This window comes from Panthera pardus, unplaced genomic scaffold (assembly GCF_024362965.1).
Source record: "Panthera pardus isolate Hobbes unplaced genomic scaffold, ASM2436296v1 HiC_scaffold_26, whole genome shotgun sequence".
In the NCBI taxonomy this organism is placed as follows: domain Eukaryota; kingdom Metazoa; phylum Chordata; class Mammalia; order Carnivora; family Felidae; genus Panthera; species Panthera pardus.
Window position 1 is genome coordinate 19918873 of NW_026526832.1, and position 17127 is coordinate 19935999.

The 17127-nt window shown below is 57.0% G+C and overlaps 2 protein-coding genes and 1 long non-coding RNA gene across 3 annotated transcripts in view; 2 read left to right on the forward strand and 1 right to left on the reverse strand.

Annotated features, from left to right (window-relative positions):
- The window catches only part of KCNK3 (potassium two pore domain channel subfamily K member 3), a 37524-nt gene extending 21543 nt beyond the window's left edge, over positions 1–15981 (reverse strand). The window contains exon 1 of the mRNA XM_053891059.1: positions 15490–15981. Within this exon, the coding sequence (XP_053747034.1) occupies positions 15490–15772 (283 nt within the window). The 5' untranslated portion in view covers positions 15773–15981. The remainder of the gene's footprint in view (positions 1–15489) is intronic.
- On the forward strand, positions 269–2505 carry LOC128773675 (uncharacterized). Its single transcript, XR_008418077.1, has 2 exons — positions 269–916; positions 1057–2505. It is a non-coding gene; the product is annotated as an uncharacterized LOC128773675 (long non-coding RNA).
- Positions 15616–17127, forward strand: part of CIB4 (calcium and integrin binding family member 4) — a 100372-nt gene continuing 98860 nt past the window's right edge. The window contains exon 1 of the mRNA XM_053891063.1: positions 15616–15718. The gene's annotated coding sequence lies outside the window, so the exon portion shown is untranslated. The remainder of the gene's footprint in view (positions 15719–17127) is intronic.

Sequence of the window (17127 nt, forward strand, 5' to 3'; positions counted from 1 at the left end):
GTGGGGGTGGTGGGGGTGGGGGCTCTGCCCTCTCCACCCCCATCCCAAGCAGAAGCCTTGTAATGGCCACCAGCAGCCTGACAGCTGCCCCTGCACCCCGGGCAGCCTGGATCAGAGCTCGGCCAGACTGCAAATGTGGAAGGCTGGTCTCCAGGCAGGTGGGTAAGAGATGAAGGGAACCGAGGAGCCTCTCATGGAGGAGTCACTCGCCCAGGGGGCGAGGCAGGGCTTCAAGGGAGTTTAGTGGGACAGTGGGGGGCAGCCCGGCTGAGTGGAGAGTTCATCCCAGCGCTTTCCTGTATGCTCGAGCCTTGCTTCAGTTTCTCACTCTCTTTCTGAGTGTCTGACAGTCAGGGAGGCAGGTATGGCTATCACTCTCCCAGCTGAGCAGTGAGGAAGCTGAGGCCTGGGCAGGTGAGCTGACCTGGTTGAGGTCATGGAGCGTGTGCATCAGTGGCAGGACAGAGATGTGAGAGTTTTCGGGCCGAGTGGGAGGAGGGGGGGGCTCTCCCGCCGCCAGCCCACCTGCTCACCCCAGGCTGGACCTGGGCTTTCAGAGCAGCAGGAACTTCCCTTGCCATCCAGTGAGGGGCTGGTTAACTCTGGCACCCGGTGGGGGGCCCCAGGGGAGGGGCGCATTTTGCCCTGCTCCGTTCCTGGCCCAAATCGGCACGGCACCTGGGAAGGGCAGCTGGCCAGCCGCGTGCCAGTGTTACTTTAAAAATAAACCAGGGAAGAACGAGGCTTAAAAATAACCCCGGGGATGTGTGAGAAGCTAATTACTACCACAGCCCCCTGTCAGGGCTTTGGGGAGTGGCTGGGCCCCGTGGTGCCTGCGTGTCCCCTCTGCTCATCTCTTCCAGTTGGGAGCCGGGTCACAGCACAGCCGGGGGCGGGCAGGGCCTCAGAATCCGAGGTAGGAGCTGAAGGTGGCTCTGGGCCTCCCTTCGTCTGGGTCAGGATGTAGGCAGGGTGGGGAGGAGAGCAGCCAGGCTGGGTGGAGAGTGACGTGGCCCAGGTCCCGGCAGGTTTCCTCTCTACCTTACTTATCTCTAGGCCTTGCCTCGTGACTTTCCGCTGGAATCATCTGGCTCCAAAAGGGACTTTGGGGTCCTGAGTCCCGCTCTTCTCTGGAGGCATGTGGTGGCAGCCAGGTGGCTCGTTTTGTCAGCTATGTCGCCCTATTTGGGACTCCTGACCACCGCTTCCCATGTGTCCCATTCTCTTGAGAAGAACTTTGAGGCCCGTCTTGATCCATCAGGGTAAGAATGCCTGGCCCTTCCAGCTGCCCACTCCTGGCTGCCTCCACGTGCATCTGTGGCCTGTGAGCTCGCATCTCGGGACCCTCAGTGCTAAGTGGGGACTGGACTGCAGCTGGGCCCAGCCTGAAGAGCCCCCAGCAGCAGCTGCGGGGTGGGCAGGAACCACACTCCCATCCCACATACCCGGGCTCCCCCAAGGCCCTTGTGCTTGCAGACCCCCCACCTTTGGGAAGAGGTGTGAGGACATCCTGCATTGACAGGGAGAGGGACACAGGGCCCAGCTGAGGACACAGCTGAGGACAGACTTGCCGGATCAAAGAGAAAAAGCAGAGCTCACCCAGAGGAGGGAGGCAGAGGCCAAGACTGCTGGAAGCCGGCAGAAACGATCAAAGGACAAGGATGGATGGGGAGGTGGGGCAGACGGGGCAGAGGGGGAGGCAGCAGCAAGGAGAGACTGGCAGAACCAGGGGCCGGTTGGGGGGCTGCTGCACGACAAGCAGGGGCTTTGGGGGCAGATGGGCCTGGACTGGATCCCTGGCTGGGAGCCCTGAGCTGATAACTGAGCTGGAACTTGGACCTCGTTTGCATAATGGACATAATGATAACTGCTCACGGGCCTCTGCAGGAGGGTTTGCGAAGCATTTATGAAAAAGGCCTGAAGACGGGGAGCCGTGACGGCCGTGTGTTCTCTCCCTTGCCTCTCTTGAAACCTGGTCCCTCTGTTCCACCTCCGGCTCCACAGATACAAAAGTCGCCCCTACCACCTTCTGCTCCCGGAACAAGCTGTTGAACGTGGCCCTCTGTTTTCATAGTCAGTGTCTCCCATGGCCGCCAGGCTGCCAATTGCCCTGGTGGTTTCCCTGCGGTCATCTGACTTGATTTCCCAGCAGCAGCTGGCAGCTGACAGCTCCCTCTCTCCTGAAACACTGCTCTTGGTCTCCAGGTTCCTCTCCAGTGTCTGGCAGGCCCCCTTTCCTGCTCTCCCTCCCTCCCTCCCCGTGTTGGGGGCGGTGGTGGTGCTGCTGGCCCTGGGCTTTTCTCCCCTGCTCCCCGCTCCTCCCAGGTGATCTCATCTAGCCTCGTGACTTTAAATATTATTTCCATCTGATAACTCCCAGATTTGTATTTCAGCCTTGACCTCTCCCTTGCGCTGCAGACTTGTCTATCTAACTGCCCACAGGGGCTGGTAATAAGCATCTGCAAATTAACTTGTATGTCTGAAAACAGAAGTTCTCGAATCTCATCTGTTTACCAAACCAGTTACTCTCCGGGTTTTACGTTCCGTCTCAGACAATGCTCACCCTCCATCCGGTTGCTTAGGTCAAAGGCCACCCCTGACTATCCTCTTTCCTTGATGTGTACAGTCCTCTCCCACCCTCCTCTTCCCCAACACACGCATCAGGTCCGGCCACTCTGCCCCAACACATGCCCTCAATCCACGCCTGCTCACCACGTCCACAGTCTTCACCTGGGTCCAACCTACCCTCATTCTCTCAGGTCACTGGAAGCCTGGCAGGTCTCCCTGTTTCCCTCTTGAATTACAACCACCTGACCTTCCCCAACCCCTACCACAGGGATCTGGTAAAAACTTTAGTCATATCACACAACACAGCGCTTAAAATCTTCCAGTGACTTCCGTCACACCTTGAGCAAAATCCAAGCTCTTGACCGTGGCCTCCATGGCCCTGCAAGACCCAACCCTTCCACGCTTCCTCCCCCTGGCTCAGTATGCTGTAGCTCACTGCCCTTCCTGCGCTCTTCCTCAAACATGCCCAACTATGGCCCACGGGCAACTTCGCATTTGCTGTCCCTCCCTCTTCTGCCCCCCAGAGGCTTTTCCTGATTTTTGCATCATATAGAACCCTCTGCCCATCCCTGTCTCTGCCACATCCTCTTGTTTTGCTGTCTCTTGGCACTTGTTACCAGTGAGATGACATTGTTTATCTGTGACCGCATAGCCCTGGGTACACCTACCTACTTCCTCTCAACTGTAGACACTGTAAGGACAGGAGCTGAGTCTTTGGGGCCTAGAGCGGTGCCTGACACATGGAAGATGCTCAGAGAACCAGAGGGAGAGGAGGGATGACTGTGCGGGCATACTGAGGGAGTGGAAAGGGCTGGGAGGCTGGGTCTGAGGACTGGCTCTGTGAACCTTCTGGTTCACTCTCCAGCTCCCTTCGCCCCCGCCCTGCATCTCCGTCTCCTCATCTGGAAGAGAGAAGTGCTGCACTGAATCAGTGATTCTCAAAGAATCCCGAGGACCCCAGGGCTCGCTGCGATGCCATCCACTGCCAAGCTGAGCCCTTGTTCTGCACAAGTATGCCAGCGTCAGCACCCTGAGCTCACCCTGCAGCCTCTCTCCTGGCCACCCCCTGTCAGACGGCGCTGGCTGGGGTCAGCCTGCTCCCAGCACCGTGACTGCCTCCCACACCCCACCCACGGACTACTGTGGGAGCTCCAGCTGGGGTGCCGCCCTTTCCGGTGGGAGGTTCCTGCATTCCAGCTGTCCCAGGGGCTGGGACAGCAGACTTGCTCTGCTGATAAGCGCGGCCTCGGCCACAGTCAGAAATGCTCTCTTTCCGAAAGGGGTGACTTGGAGGTCCTGTACAGAGCTCTATTCTTGGGACTGACACAGAGGAAGTCCCTCCAGGGCTCAGCCAGCATGGGGTGAAGTGGGGACAAGCATGTCACCCTGAGTAGTGTGCTTGTTAGGAAGGGCTGGAGGTAGAGGCCAGGAGCAGGTCCAACACAGACGGTCAGAGCTGTACGGGGGGCTCGGACACACCAGTCCGGTCCCTCACGGATAAGGCCGGGGGGATGTGACCTGCTGTGGGTCTCCCTGCCAGAGAACTGAGAAACATGGAGGGGATCGTGTGTCCCACTTTCCTTACTCAACTGCAGTAAGCTGTCGTTAGCCACAGCTCTGAGAAAGGACACATAGCCCACCTCCATGAACCCAGTGGCTGACTCTGAGGGGCAGGCAGGGGACCTCAGGGCCTCTTTGGTCCCACGGAAGACGAGTGTTTCCAACTCTGGGGCACTGAGCTGGGCGTGACACCCTAGGGAAGGAGGCCTGCCACTCAATTTGGGTCCAGGTTTCTCTCTCTCTGGCCCCACCTAGAGGTGGATCAAAGACCAAGGGCGGCCCCAGAGGGTCTTACCATGTTTAACCCTCACTGTTGGAAAACCCATGATGCAAGGTCATATTGAAGAGGGAGTCACATGGCTCAGCTGGACCAAAGCCCCCCGATTTGTTCGCAGGTGAGTGATGCTCACATGGCTGACGGGCCTCGCTGGGGCTGATTCCCTTCCCTGGGGTTAAGAGCAGCCTGAGAGCTAAAGTCATGAAGGTGGAGCCTGTCCCTAGGACCCCACTAAGACTCCCAGTCCCCTTTACCTGGAGGGGGGGTGCCACCTTCTCCTGGGGCCACCCACCGACTCCTGCTGTCTCCGCCACCTGGCTCGCCCCAGGAGCTTTGGCTTGCAAACTCCAAAGGTTCTTCTTTAGCCATCCCTTGAATGTTTCTTAAGTACCAAGGAAACCCAGAAAGAAAATGCTAGAGGCTGGCTGGCAAGTGGCCCAGCCTCCAAACTACAGAATGCTGATTCTAATAACTTCTCTTCTCTCCTGTGCTTCCCAAACCTGGCTGCAGACCCTTCGCTGGGGGACTCTAAAACTTCCAGGCTCCTGGGCTTGGCTCAGGCCTAATGAATTAAGTCAGGCCCTGACACCCATCACTCTGGCTCCAAACAACAGCTGTTACTGGGGACAAGTGTCCTACTCGGCATGCAGGGGCCATCTCACCTGTCCCTACACACTGGGAAGCAGGTGACTTGCCCAAGTGGCCCCTGGCAAAGCCCCCTCTCTCACTCACTGGCCACTCCTAAGAACCGTCACTCTGTTCTCATTTCTAGTCTTGGGCTCCCATCCTGTTCGGAAAGATGGCTTTGGCAAATGTGTGAAACTAAGGCCACCCAGTGACAACTGTCCTCCCCCCCCCCCAATATTTCCCTTTCTGCCCTCCATAGGCTGGCATCTGCAATGTCCCCACATCCGTATCATGGGAATAACCCACCTTTAGCCACTGTGTAGGAGGCGAGGGCACTTGTGTTCTGGGGGAGAGGGTGGTTTAGGTTTGGGGAGGGGTCCTGATTTGACTCTTGCTCCCACATCACTGGCTTAGGATTGTAGGAAGTGACCTTATGCTCTCCAGTCTGGTTTCTTCATTGGCAAAGTGGGAGTAATGATACCCGTGATTCTGGGTCCACAGGACCCTCAGAAGAGATACTATATGAACAAGTGCTTTATACGCCAAGGGCTGTGCGTGCTTTACACATCCCTGTTCTGCCACTTGCCAGCAGTGTGCGTTTGCACACCCTCCCTAACTCCTCTGAGCCTCAGGGTCCTGGTCTGTAGATGGGGATTGTAACAGTGCCACTGGCTGTGAAGATCACATGAGGTGATCGTTGTCACAGGCTCAGCCCAGAGAAACCTCCCAGCTAATGGCAGCTTTGGTTCCTAACCGTGGAAACTGAGGCAGGCTCCGTGGGGAGTGGCTGCTTCTCATCAGGTCTAAGATCAGGACGGAACGGCCCAGGGCAGACCCCCCCTGGTGCATCAATCGGAGGCTTCCTCCTGCCTGTGACTGCCCACACCCCCGCTTGCCCCCAAGGTCCCAGGGAGCCCTTCTACACTAGGAGGAGGACTGGATCCATCCCAGAGGAGAGAGCTGCTTCCTGTACGGGAGTCTGGCATCTCTCTCTCTGTCTCTCTCTCTCTCTCTCTCTCGGCTGCTCCACTGGGGCCTGACAGTTGGGTCACTGGAGAGAGCCCCCCAGATGGTCCTGTGGCTGGAGGGCTGGAATGTGCCTCTCCGGATGTTTCTGAGATGGTTATTTCTGCACTGGGGCTGTGGTCGGGAGAGGCCCTACACATTCCTGATGAGGGACACTGAGTCCATGCCAAGCTGTGAAGTCTCAAGGAGAGGGAAGGGGTCTGAGAGCTGGGGTCTGGGGCTGTCCATGCAGAAGATGTCCACACAGTGTTGTGTGACAGTATCATCTCCTTCAGTTCAGTGCTGCCCTGGGGCTCCTGCATACCATCCATAAAACTGGATTTGGTCTGGGCTCCCGAGTGGTCCTGTGGCCCAGAAAAGGAAGTGTGGTGACAGGAGGGAGGGACTTCCCTGGGGGCTGAGGTCTGCTGGGTGACCAGGGCGAGGGTGAAGGGAGACAGTCGGGATTCAGGTTCATGACCCTGTGGTTCAGCTGGAATCCTGGGGGCACCCACTTGTTCAGCTGTGTTTTGGGGCACCCTCGGGTTCAACCAAGGTCATGGAGGTACCTGCTATTCAATTAAGGTGATCCACTGGTTCATCCAGGGTCATGGGGCACCCAGTGGTTTAATCAAGTCCACCCACCAGAGTCCAGAAGTTACCCCTCTAGGATCTGTCCTTGCCACCTTCCTTGGGTACATTCATGCCCCTCAGACTGTCTCATGCTGTTGCCTCATCCAGAAAGTTCTCACTGCCCATCGTCACCTACTAGAGTCCTCACTCCTCATTCAAGCTCCCTCAAGTGCTACCTGCTCCAGGAAGCCTTCTCAGATCCCTATTTTGAGTCACTTTACTAGGATTTAGCATGGATAACATTCAACTTGTGGTTTCAGGATGCCACTGGACCAGAGGCTCCTTGGGGCAGGAGCTGGGTCTTAGTTTTCTATTCTTTTGGTGGCAAGTACCGTGCCTAGCACTCAGGAGATCTCAGTGATTTTTGGTAAACCGAACTGAAATGAAGGCTAAAGACAGTTCTATTTGGAAGGTGATCTGGAGGCCCTGGGGGCCCCCAGGACACGGCTGAGTCCACTTTGGGTACTTGGGCTCTCCAGGCTGCCCCCTTAAAGATCAAGAAATCAGAGCATCTCAAGGTCGGGAAGAATTTTAAAAGCCATTTATTTTAGTCCCCAATGATCTTTTTAATGTATCTACTTGCCTTAGGTATTAATCAAACACTGATCTAGGGTTGCTGCTGGAAAGACTTCCAGCTTGTCTGTCCTGATGGTCTACTCTAGCCACGACCGTCATGTAAGCCAATTCCCTGTAATATATCTCTTCTACTGGTTCTGACTGAACCCTGACTGATACAGGCATCCTCTGCAGCTTGCCCATCCAGTGTCTTCTTGTATGCTTCCTGTGATGGGGAGCTCACCGCCTCTCGAGGCAGCACAGTCCATCTTTGGTCAGCTGCAACTTTAACAAGTTCTCCTTAGATTGGACTTAATCAAGTCTTTCTATGGATTCTACCCCCTGGTGCTGGTTCAACCCCTTGGGCCCAAGCAGCCTGAGGTCGGGTCTTTAATCTTGCAATAGCCCAGCAAAAATTTGAAGGCAGCATGCATGCTTTCCACACCTGTCCCCATCAAGTGTACCTCATTTGACATGCTCTTCCCTTGCTCTGACTGTTTCCTAGGTTGTTGATGTCTCTCTTAAAAGTTTGGCCTTCACCTGCCAGCTGCATTCCACACTGTCGCTTATGGCAGAGTCAGTGTATCTAGTAGCCAGAGGACCTTGGGCCTGGGGACCTCCGTGGGCCCTAGCTGTCTGGATCCCAGCCCACAGGAAGCTGGGGTTCTTAAAAGAAGAAATGCTCCCAAACCTCTTCTTCTAATGGGGACTGGAGGCTGCACCGCCCCTTGGGACTATGGGTAGTCTCCATGAGGGAGAAGCCAGTTTCCCACTTGGTCATTTAATCTCCAGGGCACCCATTGTCCATGGACCTAAGGAGCTTCCCAGGTGGATGAGCTGAGGACAGCAGACACCTGTTTTCAGGCTTTCCCAGGGGGACAAGCCCTTCTTCACTCCCCTCCTCACTTTCCCCCACCTGCGTGACCGCACAGCTCAGGGCCCCACCTAGGCTCCACGGAGGGCTCCTGTCCTGCGGGGCAAGCCGCAGCCCTGCTCCGGCCTCAGAGTAGGGATCCACCGGCTCCGAGGCCATTGGCTCTGATGCTCCACAACCAGACATCTAGGGATTTTTCCAGTTCTACACACTCTCGTCCTTAAAACCACAGTCTACACCTCATGTCTATTCCCAGGTCTCCAGGTTGTTTAGATCCTTGCTGCTCAAAGTGCGGACAATGAATTAACAGCATCAGTGTCCCCTGGGGGTTTCTGCATTTCTAAATGCAGAATCTCAGGCCCCTGCTCCAGACCTACTGGTTCAGAATCTGCGTTTAAATAAGATCAACCAGGTCTTTCCTTACACAGCGGTGTTTGCAAACCATTAGTGGCTCCACATTGCTGAGCAGGGCTTCTTTAGTTCCCCTGCAGAACATCTCTTCTGTAGAGATGGGAAGACTGAGGCACGCCAGGGAAGTGTCTGCTCCTCCTGTGAGTTCAGGGGCAGCAGAAGCGAGAGAGAGAGAAGGATTTGTCTAAAGAGAAAGAACCCCGTTTCTAGCTCCCAGGCCTGGCTCCTGCTTTGAATTGCCAGCAGCCGTGTGTGCCCTCACTAAGGAGTCCTTGTGTGTCACTGGGAATCAGGGACAGTGAGGAGGCAGGTTTTGTGGGGGTGGAGGGTGGGAGGTGGGCCCCCGCCTGGCAGGGATCCCAGGAGGCCACAGGACCAGGAGGACTGGAGCTGTTTGCTCTAGATGGCAGCGGAGGCCGGCTCTGGACAAGGGGAAGGGGAAGGTGTGACTTGTGGCAGTAGCCTGGGGTGGGGTGGCTCCAGGTGAGGGTGCAGGATGCGTCTCCGGGAGCTGCCTGGGACCTCAGTTTCGGGACAACGTAGTTGTCCACAACGAGGAATTGTGGACAAGTGGGGACGCAGCGGCATCACTGGGACCCTTGACTGCTCTCTCCACGGCGACAACAGCCTAGAAAGGCATTTGTCATGTGGCTGTCTGATGGCCAGAGGCTAACAGGCGGGTCAGGAGGAGACCCAGGGCAAGCAGAGCAGTCTGGCTGGCAGCTTGCTCTTTTATTTAAGAGCCTGCGGGGGGGGGGGGGGGGGGGGGGGCGGTGGGAGGGGGGCAAGAACACCAAGGGAGGCTCCAAGGCCAGCTCTGACAATAACTGCAGCCTTGACCATGCCCCTTCTCCCATCTGAATTTTAGTTTCCACTCTGTAAAATAAGAGGGTTGGAGCTAAAATTCTGATTTCTCTCTGGGCTAAATACTCTTGAGGGCTAGAGATCCCGAAGCTGAGGCCACAGCTGGACCCTGGCACCCATCCGACATCATTTGTGACGTGCATACAGAAGGGGCAGCAGACGTTCCAGGGGCGGGGGTGCTGGGGGGCGGGGAGCTGCATGGCTCTGTGAAAAGATACTCCCTACGGCCCTGGGAGTGAGCCCTGGCACTATCATTTTATATTTGTAGGGTCCCGGGCCAATTTTGGAACCTCTCTGAGCTTCCCTTTCCTTGCCGGGAACAGAATGATAACGCCTGCCCTCTCAGGGCGGCAGTGGGAATGCAGGCTGTGACAAGTGCCCCAGACACTGCCTGACGTGTTATGGACACACATCAGTTCCCTGCATCCAGGGCAGGGATGGGGGGTGAGGGAGTGCCCATCTGGGTCTCTGATAACGATCTCCGTCAGAACCTGGGTCTTTTCCCTTGCTGCTGGCTGGCTGGCTGGCTGCAGGGAAATCATTTTACGTTTTTTTTTTTTATTACAAAATTGACTCGCAGATTCACCGTTTGTGCTGCCAGCTGAAAGCTGTTTATGGTGGTGATTTGCACTACACTCATCTGTGCTTGTTTATGTTTTCTTTGAAAATAGTTATTGTGTTTGTCCTGTCCCCACTGTGGCCAGGCGTGTGTCTTCTATTTCTGTCCTATTCTTGCCCCCACTCCCTCCGTGTCTCCAGTCCCCCACCGTGATGGGTGGGAATGGGACCCTTAGGTAGGAGGCATGACAGTCAGAAGGACCTCTGATCAAATACACCCTCTTTGTAGATGAGGAGACTGATGGTCACAGAGGATCAGCAGCTGGGCTAAGCGGAACTGAACTTCTGCTTCCTCGCTCCAGTCCAGGGCAGGTTCTCCCACTACTGCGTGCCTCACTGTCCTTAGCTGGTTTTCTGCAGGGTCTGCCTGCTCAAAGGAGGGAGCATTGCCTCTGAGCCTGGATGTCAGGTGGACTCCAGTCATGGGTGAGGATCTGGAAAGCCTGGGCTGGGAGAGTGGGATCAGGAGAATAAAGGGAAGGAAGGATGTGGCAGCCTCTGGTCCCCAACCCCCTGTCCCCTACCTGTTAGGAGGGAGCAGAGGTGGCTGTGGTCTTGGTAATCCTTGGGAAACCAAGCAGTTCCCTTCTGTGTGGGGAGTATTAGTAATCATACATGAAAATAATGTTAATTGCACTAATCATTGTAGATATTGCTTATTAAGTACCTGCTCTGTACCAGGCATTCCTTTATATTATCCTTTTAATCCCGGGAGGCAGATATTCTTCTCCCCATTTTGTAAATGACAAAACAGGCTCAGAGAGACTAAGTAACTTGCTCAAGATCACATAACTAGTGGTGGGGGGTGGGGAGGTGAGTGGAGAGGTGGGTCGAGAAACGAACCCAGGCGCTCTGGCCCACCTTCCTACACCGCCACGGAAAAGGCAGAGGGGTGGCCTGTGGGCAGGGAGGAGGGAATTGCCGATTGAAAGTGGGCGGTAGGACCAGTCCAGGCTGGGCTGCCCCTCCACGCCACCCCAGCAAGCCAACGGAGGCCTGGGAACAGTGGAGTGATAAGCAACCAGAGGTCTCGGTGCTAAGAGAGATGGTGGGTCGTGAGGGGAATAGGCTGGGGTGATGGAGGGAACTCCAGTGGGGGCTCCCAAAGACCTCGGTTCTAATCAGGGTTGTACCTGCACCTCTCTGGGTGTTTGGATGACTGCTGATGTCTCCTTTCACTCTTTTATCGGAGGGCTCTGGGATGTAGAGGGTGGCAGGTCACTTGTGTACTTTCCTCCTTCTTGGAAAGATGTAAAAAAGTACAGGTTCCTTCATGAGCTGCCTGCTTGAGTTCACAATCTAAGGACTCCCAGGCCACGTGGTGGGTGATGGGAGCCTGCGCTCAGCTGAGAACAGGCCGGAAGCTGAGGAGAGAGCAGAACAGAAGGTTTTCTGCCCCAGCTCCATCAGCTAATCAATCACCTGGCCTCTCGTTGCCTTAGAGCCCCGAGGATTACGGGGGCCCACATGGGAGCACAGCACCTGTGAGCCCGCGGCAGTCTCAGCTGGGGCCCGGTGCCGGGCACCGCTCTGCCACGTGGTCTGGGTTGGTCAGCGGCCGGGGTGCAGGGAGCAGCAGGCTGGCTGCGGGGCGCTGGAGTGAGAGGCACTCGCCTGGGAAGGGATTTGCCAGGGGAGAAGACAAGGCTTGTCGCCTCAGTGCCCTCAAGATCTAAGGGTCTGGACTGGGTTCTCGAAGTTGGGAAAGAACTGGCGGAAAACCCAGGGCCTGGGAGTCAAAGAGGCCCAGCTGAATCTGGGCAGGTGCCATACTTTCAAGTCACAAGGCCATGGGTGAGTCATCTACACACAGAGCCCTGGGTTCCTCTGCTGAAAAGCGGGGGTCACATAATGCTCCTCTGGAGGGATTGGTGAGAGAATCCAACGAGAGGGTGTAGAGCCTGACAGAGTAGACAAGAAATCGTGGCCGCTATTATTATTGTTGCTGTTACCGCTCCTAGTCATAATATTAAGTAAAGAGTCATCCTGGACAAAGGAGCAGAGACCGGGGAGTCAGGTTTTGCTAACTTCTGGCTGTGTGACTCCTGTCACCTCTCTGGTTCCTTATCTGTAAGAGGAGGGGGTGGCACGAGCTGATCTTGAGTCCCCTTCCAGCTCTGACAGCCTCTGGGCTATGAATAGATGGGGCTGGGGCCCCGGAGGAGTTTAATGACTCAACAGCTAGAGAGGTTAAGCTTTCCCAGAAAAGAGTTTCCATTTGCGTTTGATGAACTTAGGGCACAACAAAGGAAGGGTTTCCTGGCTGGGAGGCCAGGGACGAGGGAGCTGGAGGAATCCTTGCAGCTCATGGAGACTGTGACTAACCAGGTGAATGACTAACTCAGACCCTGCCGACCCTCGACCAATCAGGGCTGCCCAGGAGCGCCCTGCAAGCTGGCATCACTGAGCACGTCTTGGCCATGCCAATTTCAGCTGGCTCCGGGCTTCACAGCATATGGAAGCAGAAGAAGCAGCCAAGAGACCGGCAGGGAAAGAGCACTGGGCTTGGAGTCAGAAGACCTAGCTTCTTGCTCTAACTCTGCTGCTCACCAGCTGCGTGGCTTTGGGGGAGTCCCTTCCCCTACTTTCCCTTCCATGTCTTCATCTATGCCACGGAGCTAACGATGCCTGCCCTGGCAACTTTCCTGAGTGGGGAAGGCTGAGATTCAAGAGGTGAGATGGGAGTGCAGTGTGATCACTAAGTGGCAGGTTCTGTCATTTTCCTATCCCAGTGTGAGTCCTGGTGCCTTGAGAGCCCTATGTGGGTCTCCAGAGGGATCAGGTGGACAGAGGCTATTGCCTTTGAGTTTTGGGTCAAGATCAGCTTAATATAGGGCCCATTCCAGCCATCTGATCACAGCCCAGACAGGCTTTTCTTAGAGCAGAGCCCCTGTGGACTGTTTCCAGCCAGATGGCGTAGCCAGAGAGAGAGGTGACAAAAAGCCAGGGATGGCTGGGTGGGGCAGGAAGTGGGCAGTGCCTTTCTGGGGCCCCCACAGAACTAGGGTGGTGCTTTGATGCTGTCTTTCCTCTTGCCCAGCACTGTATCAACAAATATCACCAGAACTGCACTCTGTCTGCCTCTACCCCCAGCTTTTAGCATCTCTCTTGGTAAGGACTACAGGCACTTTGGGAAATGGCAGGGATAGAGGGGAAGGAGGACACTCTTTCATTTCTGCACACCTTAAGCCCATGGATAGCATTCTCTGAGTGCTCACGCATGGGACAGGGTACTGTGCCGGCACTGGGAGAACAGAGATGGGAACCACAGGGCCCTGCCCACATGGAGGTCAATTCAGTATGTGGTCAAAGAGGCAAAACACATCCCCTAAAATGTAAATAACCATGCCCACACTGGGCAAGAGAGCCCACACTGTGTCACCCAGGTTGTCGTGACAGTAAGTCCCGTAGCTGTCTAGAGTGGTGGCCTGAGATGGTCTGGAAGACTTCAAGGAGGAAGTGGGATCTGAGCTTGACTTGCAAGATTAGCTTGGACAAGGTAAATAGGAGACCGAGAGAAAGGTGTGCCAGACAGGCACGCTTAAGGTGTTCTCAGGAGACAGACCGCATGGCTGCAGTGGAGGAATCATGCCAGTAAGAAGTGAGAAATGAAGTCGGACATAGAGTTGGTGCCAGGTATGAAGGTCCTTAAAATTTGGGATAAAGAGCATGGGCCAGATTCCACGGGCAGCTGGAAGTCACTGAGGGCTCTGAGAGGGTATTGGTATGGTCAGAGCTGCACTTTGGGGAGACTCTTTCTGGCGGCATTGTCCAGGGGCGCTCGCTCCATGGGAGAACGAAGCTGCAGGCAAAGTCAGTTGGGAAGTTACTTGTGGACCTAGGGACCACAGGACTAAGAAAGGGGACACATAATCAGAGGCACCACATGGGGGAAGAGATGGGGGGAAGGCCTAACTTGCTTGTTCACTGCTCCTGAAACCTTGGCAGGTAGCAGGGAAGTGGGGAGGGGAGGCTTCTTTTTGGGCAGATCTGAGTCCGACTATTCTGCCCTGTCAGCAGGACTCAGAGGTACCCCCATCCACTCCGGGGGCCCTTTTCTTCCTCTTCCAAGAGGGGAATGCAGAGACTATATAGCAGAGTTCCCCATGGACCCCAGAGAGGAGTGGAGCCTTGGAACACAGTCCCAAGTGGATAGACTGCAGGAAGAGCATCCAGTCCTGCCTTTTACTCCCTCAACTTCTGTGGATTCCCAGGGAAACACTGCCATCTTGTCATGGGCTATGCCATGTGGCAATGAGCCCCTGGGAGCTCAGCCAAGGCAAGGAGGGGGACCAGAGAGAGGAGAAGGAATGGGAAGGATCGAGGTCTGGAGACATCCCAATGGGCTTTGGGGGAAGGTGGGCTGAGAGCATGCCAGGACTAGGAGGGATGCTTGAGATCATTTCGGCCAACCCCTGATTGTGTGGACGTGAGCCTGAAACCCAGACAGGAGAAGGGACTTGCCCAAGGTCATATAGTGGGAAAAGTGATGGAGCTGGGCTGGAATCACAGAGTCCTGGGGAGCGAGTAAGGTGTTTACTCCTATCTGGACACCTTTGAATAGCACGTCAAGGGCCTCTCTGGAGATCCCTTTCCTGGGTATCCATTCGTGTGCTTTGTGTGTACGTGTGCCTGTGTATGTCCTGTGTGTGCTTGTGTGTGCACCTGTGTGTACATGTGCCCGTGTCTATGTTGTGAGAGAGTCTGAGTGTGTGTGTGTGTGGCCTGCTGCACCGCTGTTTGGAGAAGAGAACCGAGGCCATTCCTGCGAGGTGACTGTTTTCCTGGGACAGCAGAGAAGGCAGACAGCTGGATCTGGCTTCCAGCATCAGATTTGCTGCCCTAAGAAAATTAAACGCACTGGCTGGCTTTGCCCAAACTCTGGGATCTGGACACACACACACACGCGCACACACACAGACACACACACACACAGACACACACACACACACACACTCCAAGCGGCACTCACTGAAGCAGTTACGGGTTGTTTCAGGCACCGGGAGTAGGCGGGAGTGCCGCGGAGTGCCAGAGTACCTGCATCCACACGTCTCCCTGGAGCCCTAGCCTGTGTAGACACGCCAAGGTGCGGAAGCCCATCTGCCAGGGACACGGAGGAGTCGCGCGCTCCCCGCCGCTCTACACTCAGCTCTCTGCTCCAGGGCCTGGCCCGGCCACACCCCTCCTCCCCAGCCTCCGCCGGTCGTTCCTGCCCCTCTCACACACTTCAGAGTCCCTTGAGGCCCTCGCGCAGCCTGGCAGGGACAAGTTAGGGCTGGCCCGGCCAGAGAGTCAGGTCCGGAGCCAGGAATCGACGCCTCCCCCGAGTCCTGTCCCCGCGGAGCAGACAAGCCAGGCTGAACTCGGGTTTCTGGCAGCGCGGGGTTCGGCGCCTAGACCCTCTCCGGGGGATCCCCCCAGCCCTGGCCGGCTCGGGACTACCCCGGGACACGGCGCCCAGCCCCCGGGTCCCCGCCCCCCGTCGGCGAGTAGTTACCGATGGTGGTGATGACGGTGATGGCGAAGTAGAAGGAGCCGGCGAAGCGCCACTGCACGCCGGCCTTGTGCGGCTTGAGGCGCAGCACGACGCGCTCGAGCTCCTCGTAGCCGCCCTGGCTGAGGTTGTAGCGCGCCCGCAGCTCCTGCTGCCGCAGCTCCAGCCGCTGCCGCTCGATCATCTCGGGCTCCGACTCGAGCGCGTCGAAGACCGCGGCGCCCACCAGCAGGTAGGTGAAGGTGCACACGATGAGCGCCAGCGTGCGCACGTTCTGCCGCTTCATCGTCCCGCCCGAGCCGCCGCCGGCCCCCCGGCGCCCCCGGCCCGCGCCCCGGCCCCGGCCGCCGCTGCTGCTGCCCCGGAGGCGGCCTGGGGCATGGCTGCGCTCGCCTCTCCCCGCGCCGGGCACCCGCTCCGCGCCCCGGGGCCGCCGCCGCCAACGCCGCCGCCGCTGCCGCCGCGGAGCTGTCCCTTCAGCACCACCCACCGCCCTCCTCCGCCCGGCCCCGCTCCCGCCCCCCGCCCCCCGCCCGCAGGCCGCCTCCTCCCGCCAGCCCTCCCGCCCAGCCAAATAAGGACTGGGGAGACGCGCCGAGGGAGGGAGGAGGGGGGCTGGCGGAGGGGGAGGGGTGGGGGAGCGAACGGGAGAGCCGCGGAGAGACCGGGCAGGACCGAGGGAGAGAGACCCAGGGAAAGAGATAACTAGGCACAGAGAGAAACGCCTCTAACTACAGAGAAAGAGAGGAAAAAGAGACAGAGGGGGGTGTGACAGATAGGGAGATAAAACCAGAGGTAGACTCACAGACACAGTAAAAGAAGCGGTAGGCAGAAAAATACAGAGCGAGAGAGGCAGAGAGCGAAAGATGGAAACAGAAAGAGCGACAGAGACAGGGAGACCTGGGTAGCTGGAGATAAATTGATGACGGAAAAAGAAGAGCAAGGAAGGGAAAAGGAACGGGCAGAGCGACCCCCACCCCCAGCCTCCACCGAAATCACAGCATGCTTTAACTGGAAGGGACCTTGGGCCTCGCTGTCCTGCCCTTTATTATGTCGGTGAGGAAACTGAGGCGCAGAGAGGTCGAGTGACAAGCAAGGGCACACCGTGAATTAGTGCCAGCACTGGGACTCAGCCAAGCTTCCCTCCGCCCAGGCCACACCCCCCACCCTGCGCCCGGCCACCGCTGTCTTAGAAACAGCAGGGCGCAGCTGTGGACCTGGGCACGGTGGGCCAACACCCAAGGGAAAGCCCTGCTCTCATGAAATGTGACCCTTCCCAGGTCAGCATGGCTCCTGGAACTGGCTGAGAAAGCACAGGCTGGGAGGCTGGGCCGGTAGCACTCAATCCCAGGCTCTCCTCCTCTGCTCCCCCCGCGGTTATCCGGCTGTCCAGACATCCATAGCCCCTGTCCTGCACCAGTGGGCCAGCCTGGGCTTGGGATGGGCTGCCAGAGAGAGCACTGGACATCAACATCAGGCATCCCACCCGAACAGAATAGGGCAGCCGGAGCCCAGACCAGGCTTGCTGAAGACCAGGAGGCCTCCCTATGCCTCAGTTTCTTCTTCTGTCAACATGGTGGCAGTGGTGGTGAGGAGGCGCAGGCTGTGGGACCTCAGATGAGGCGTCACTGCCCCTCTCAG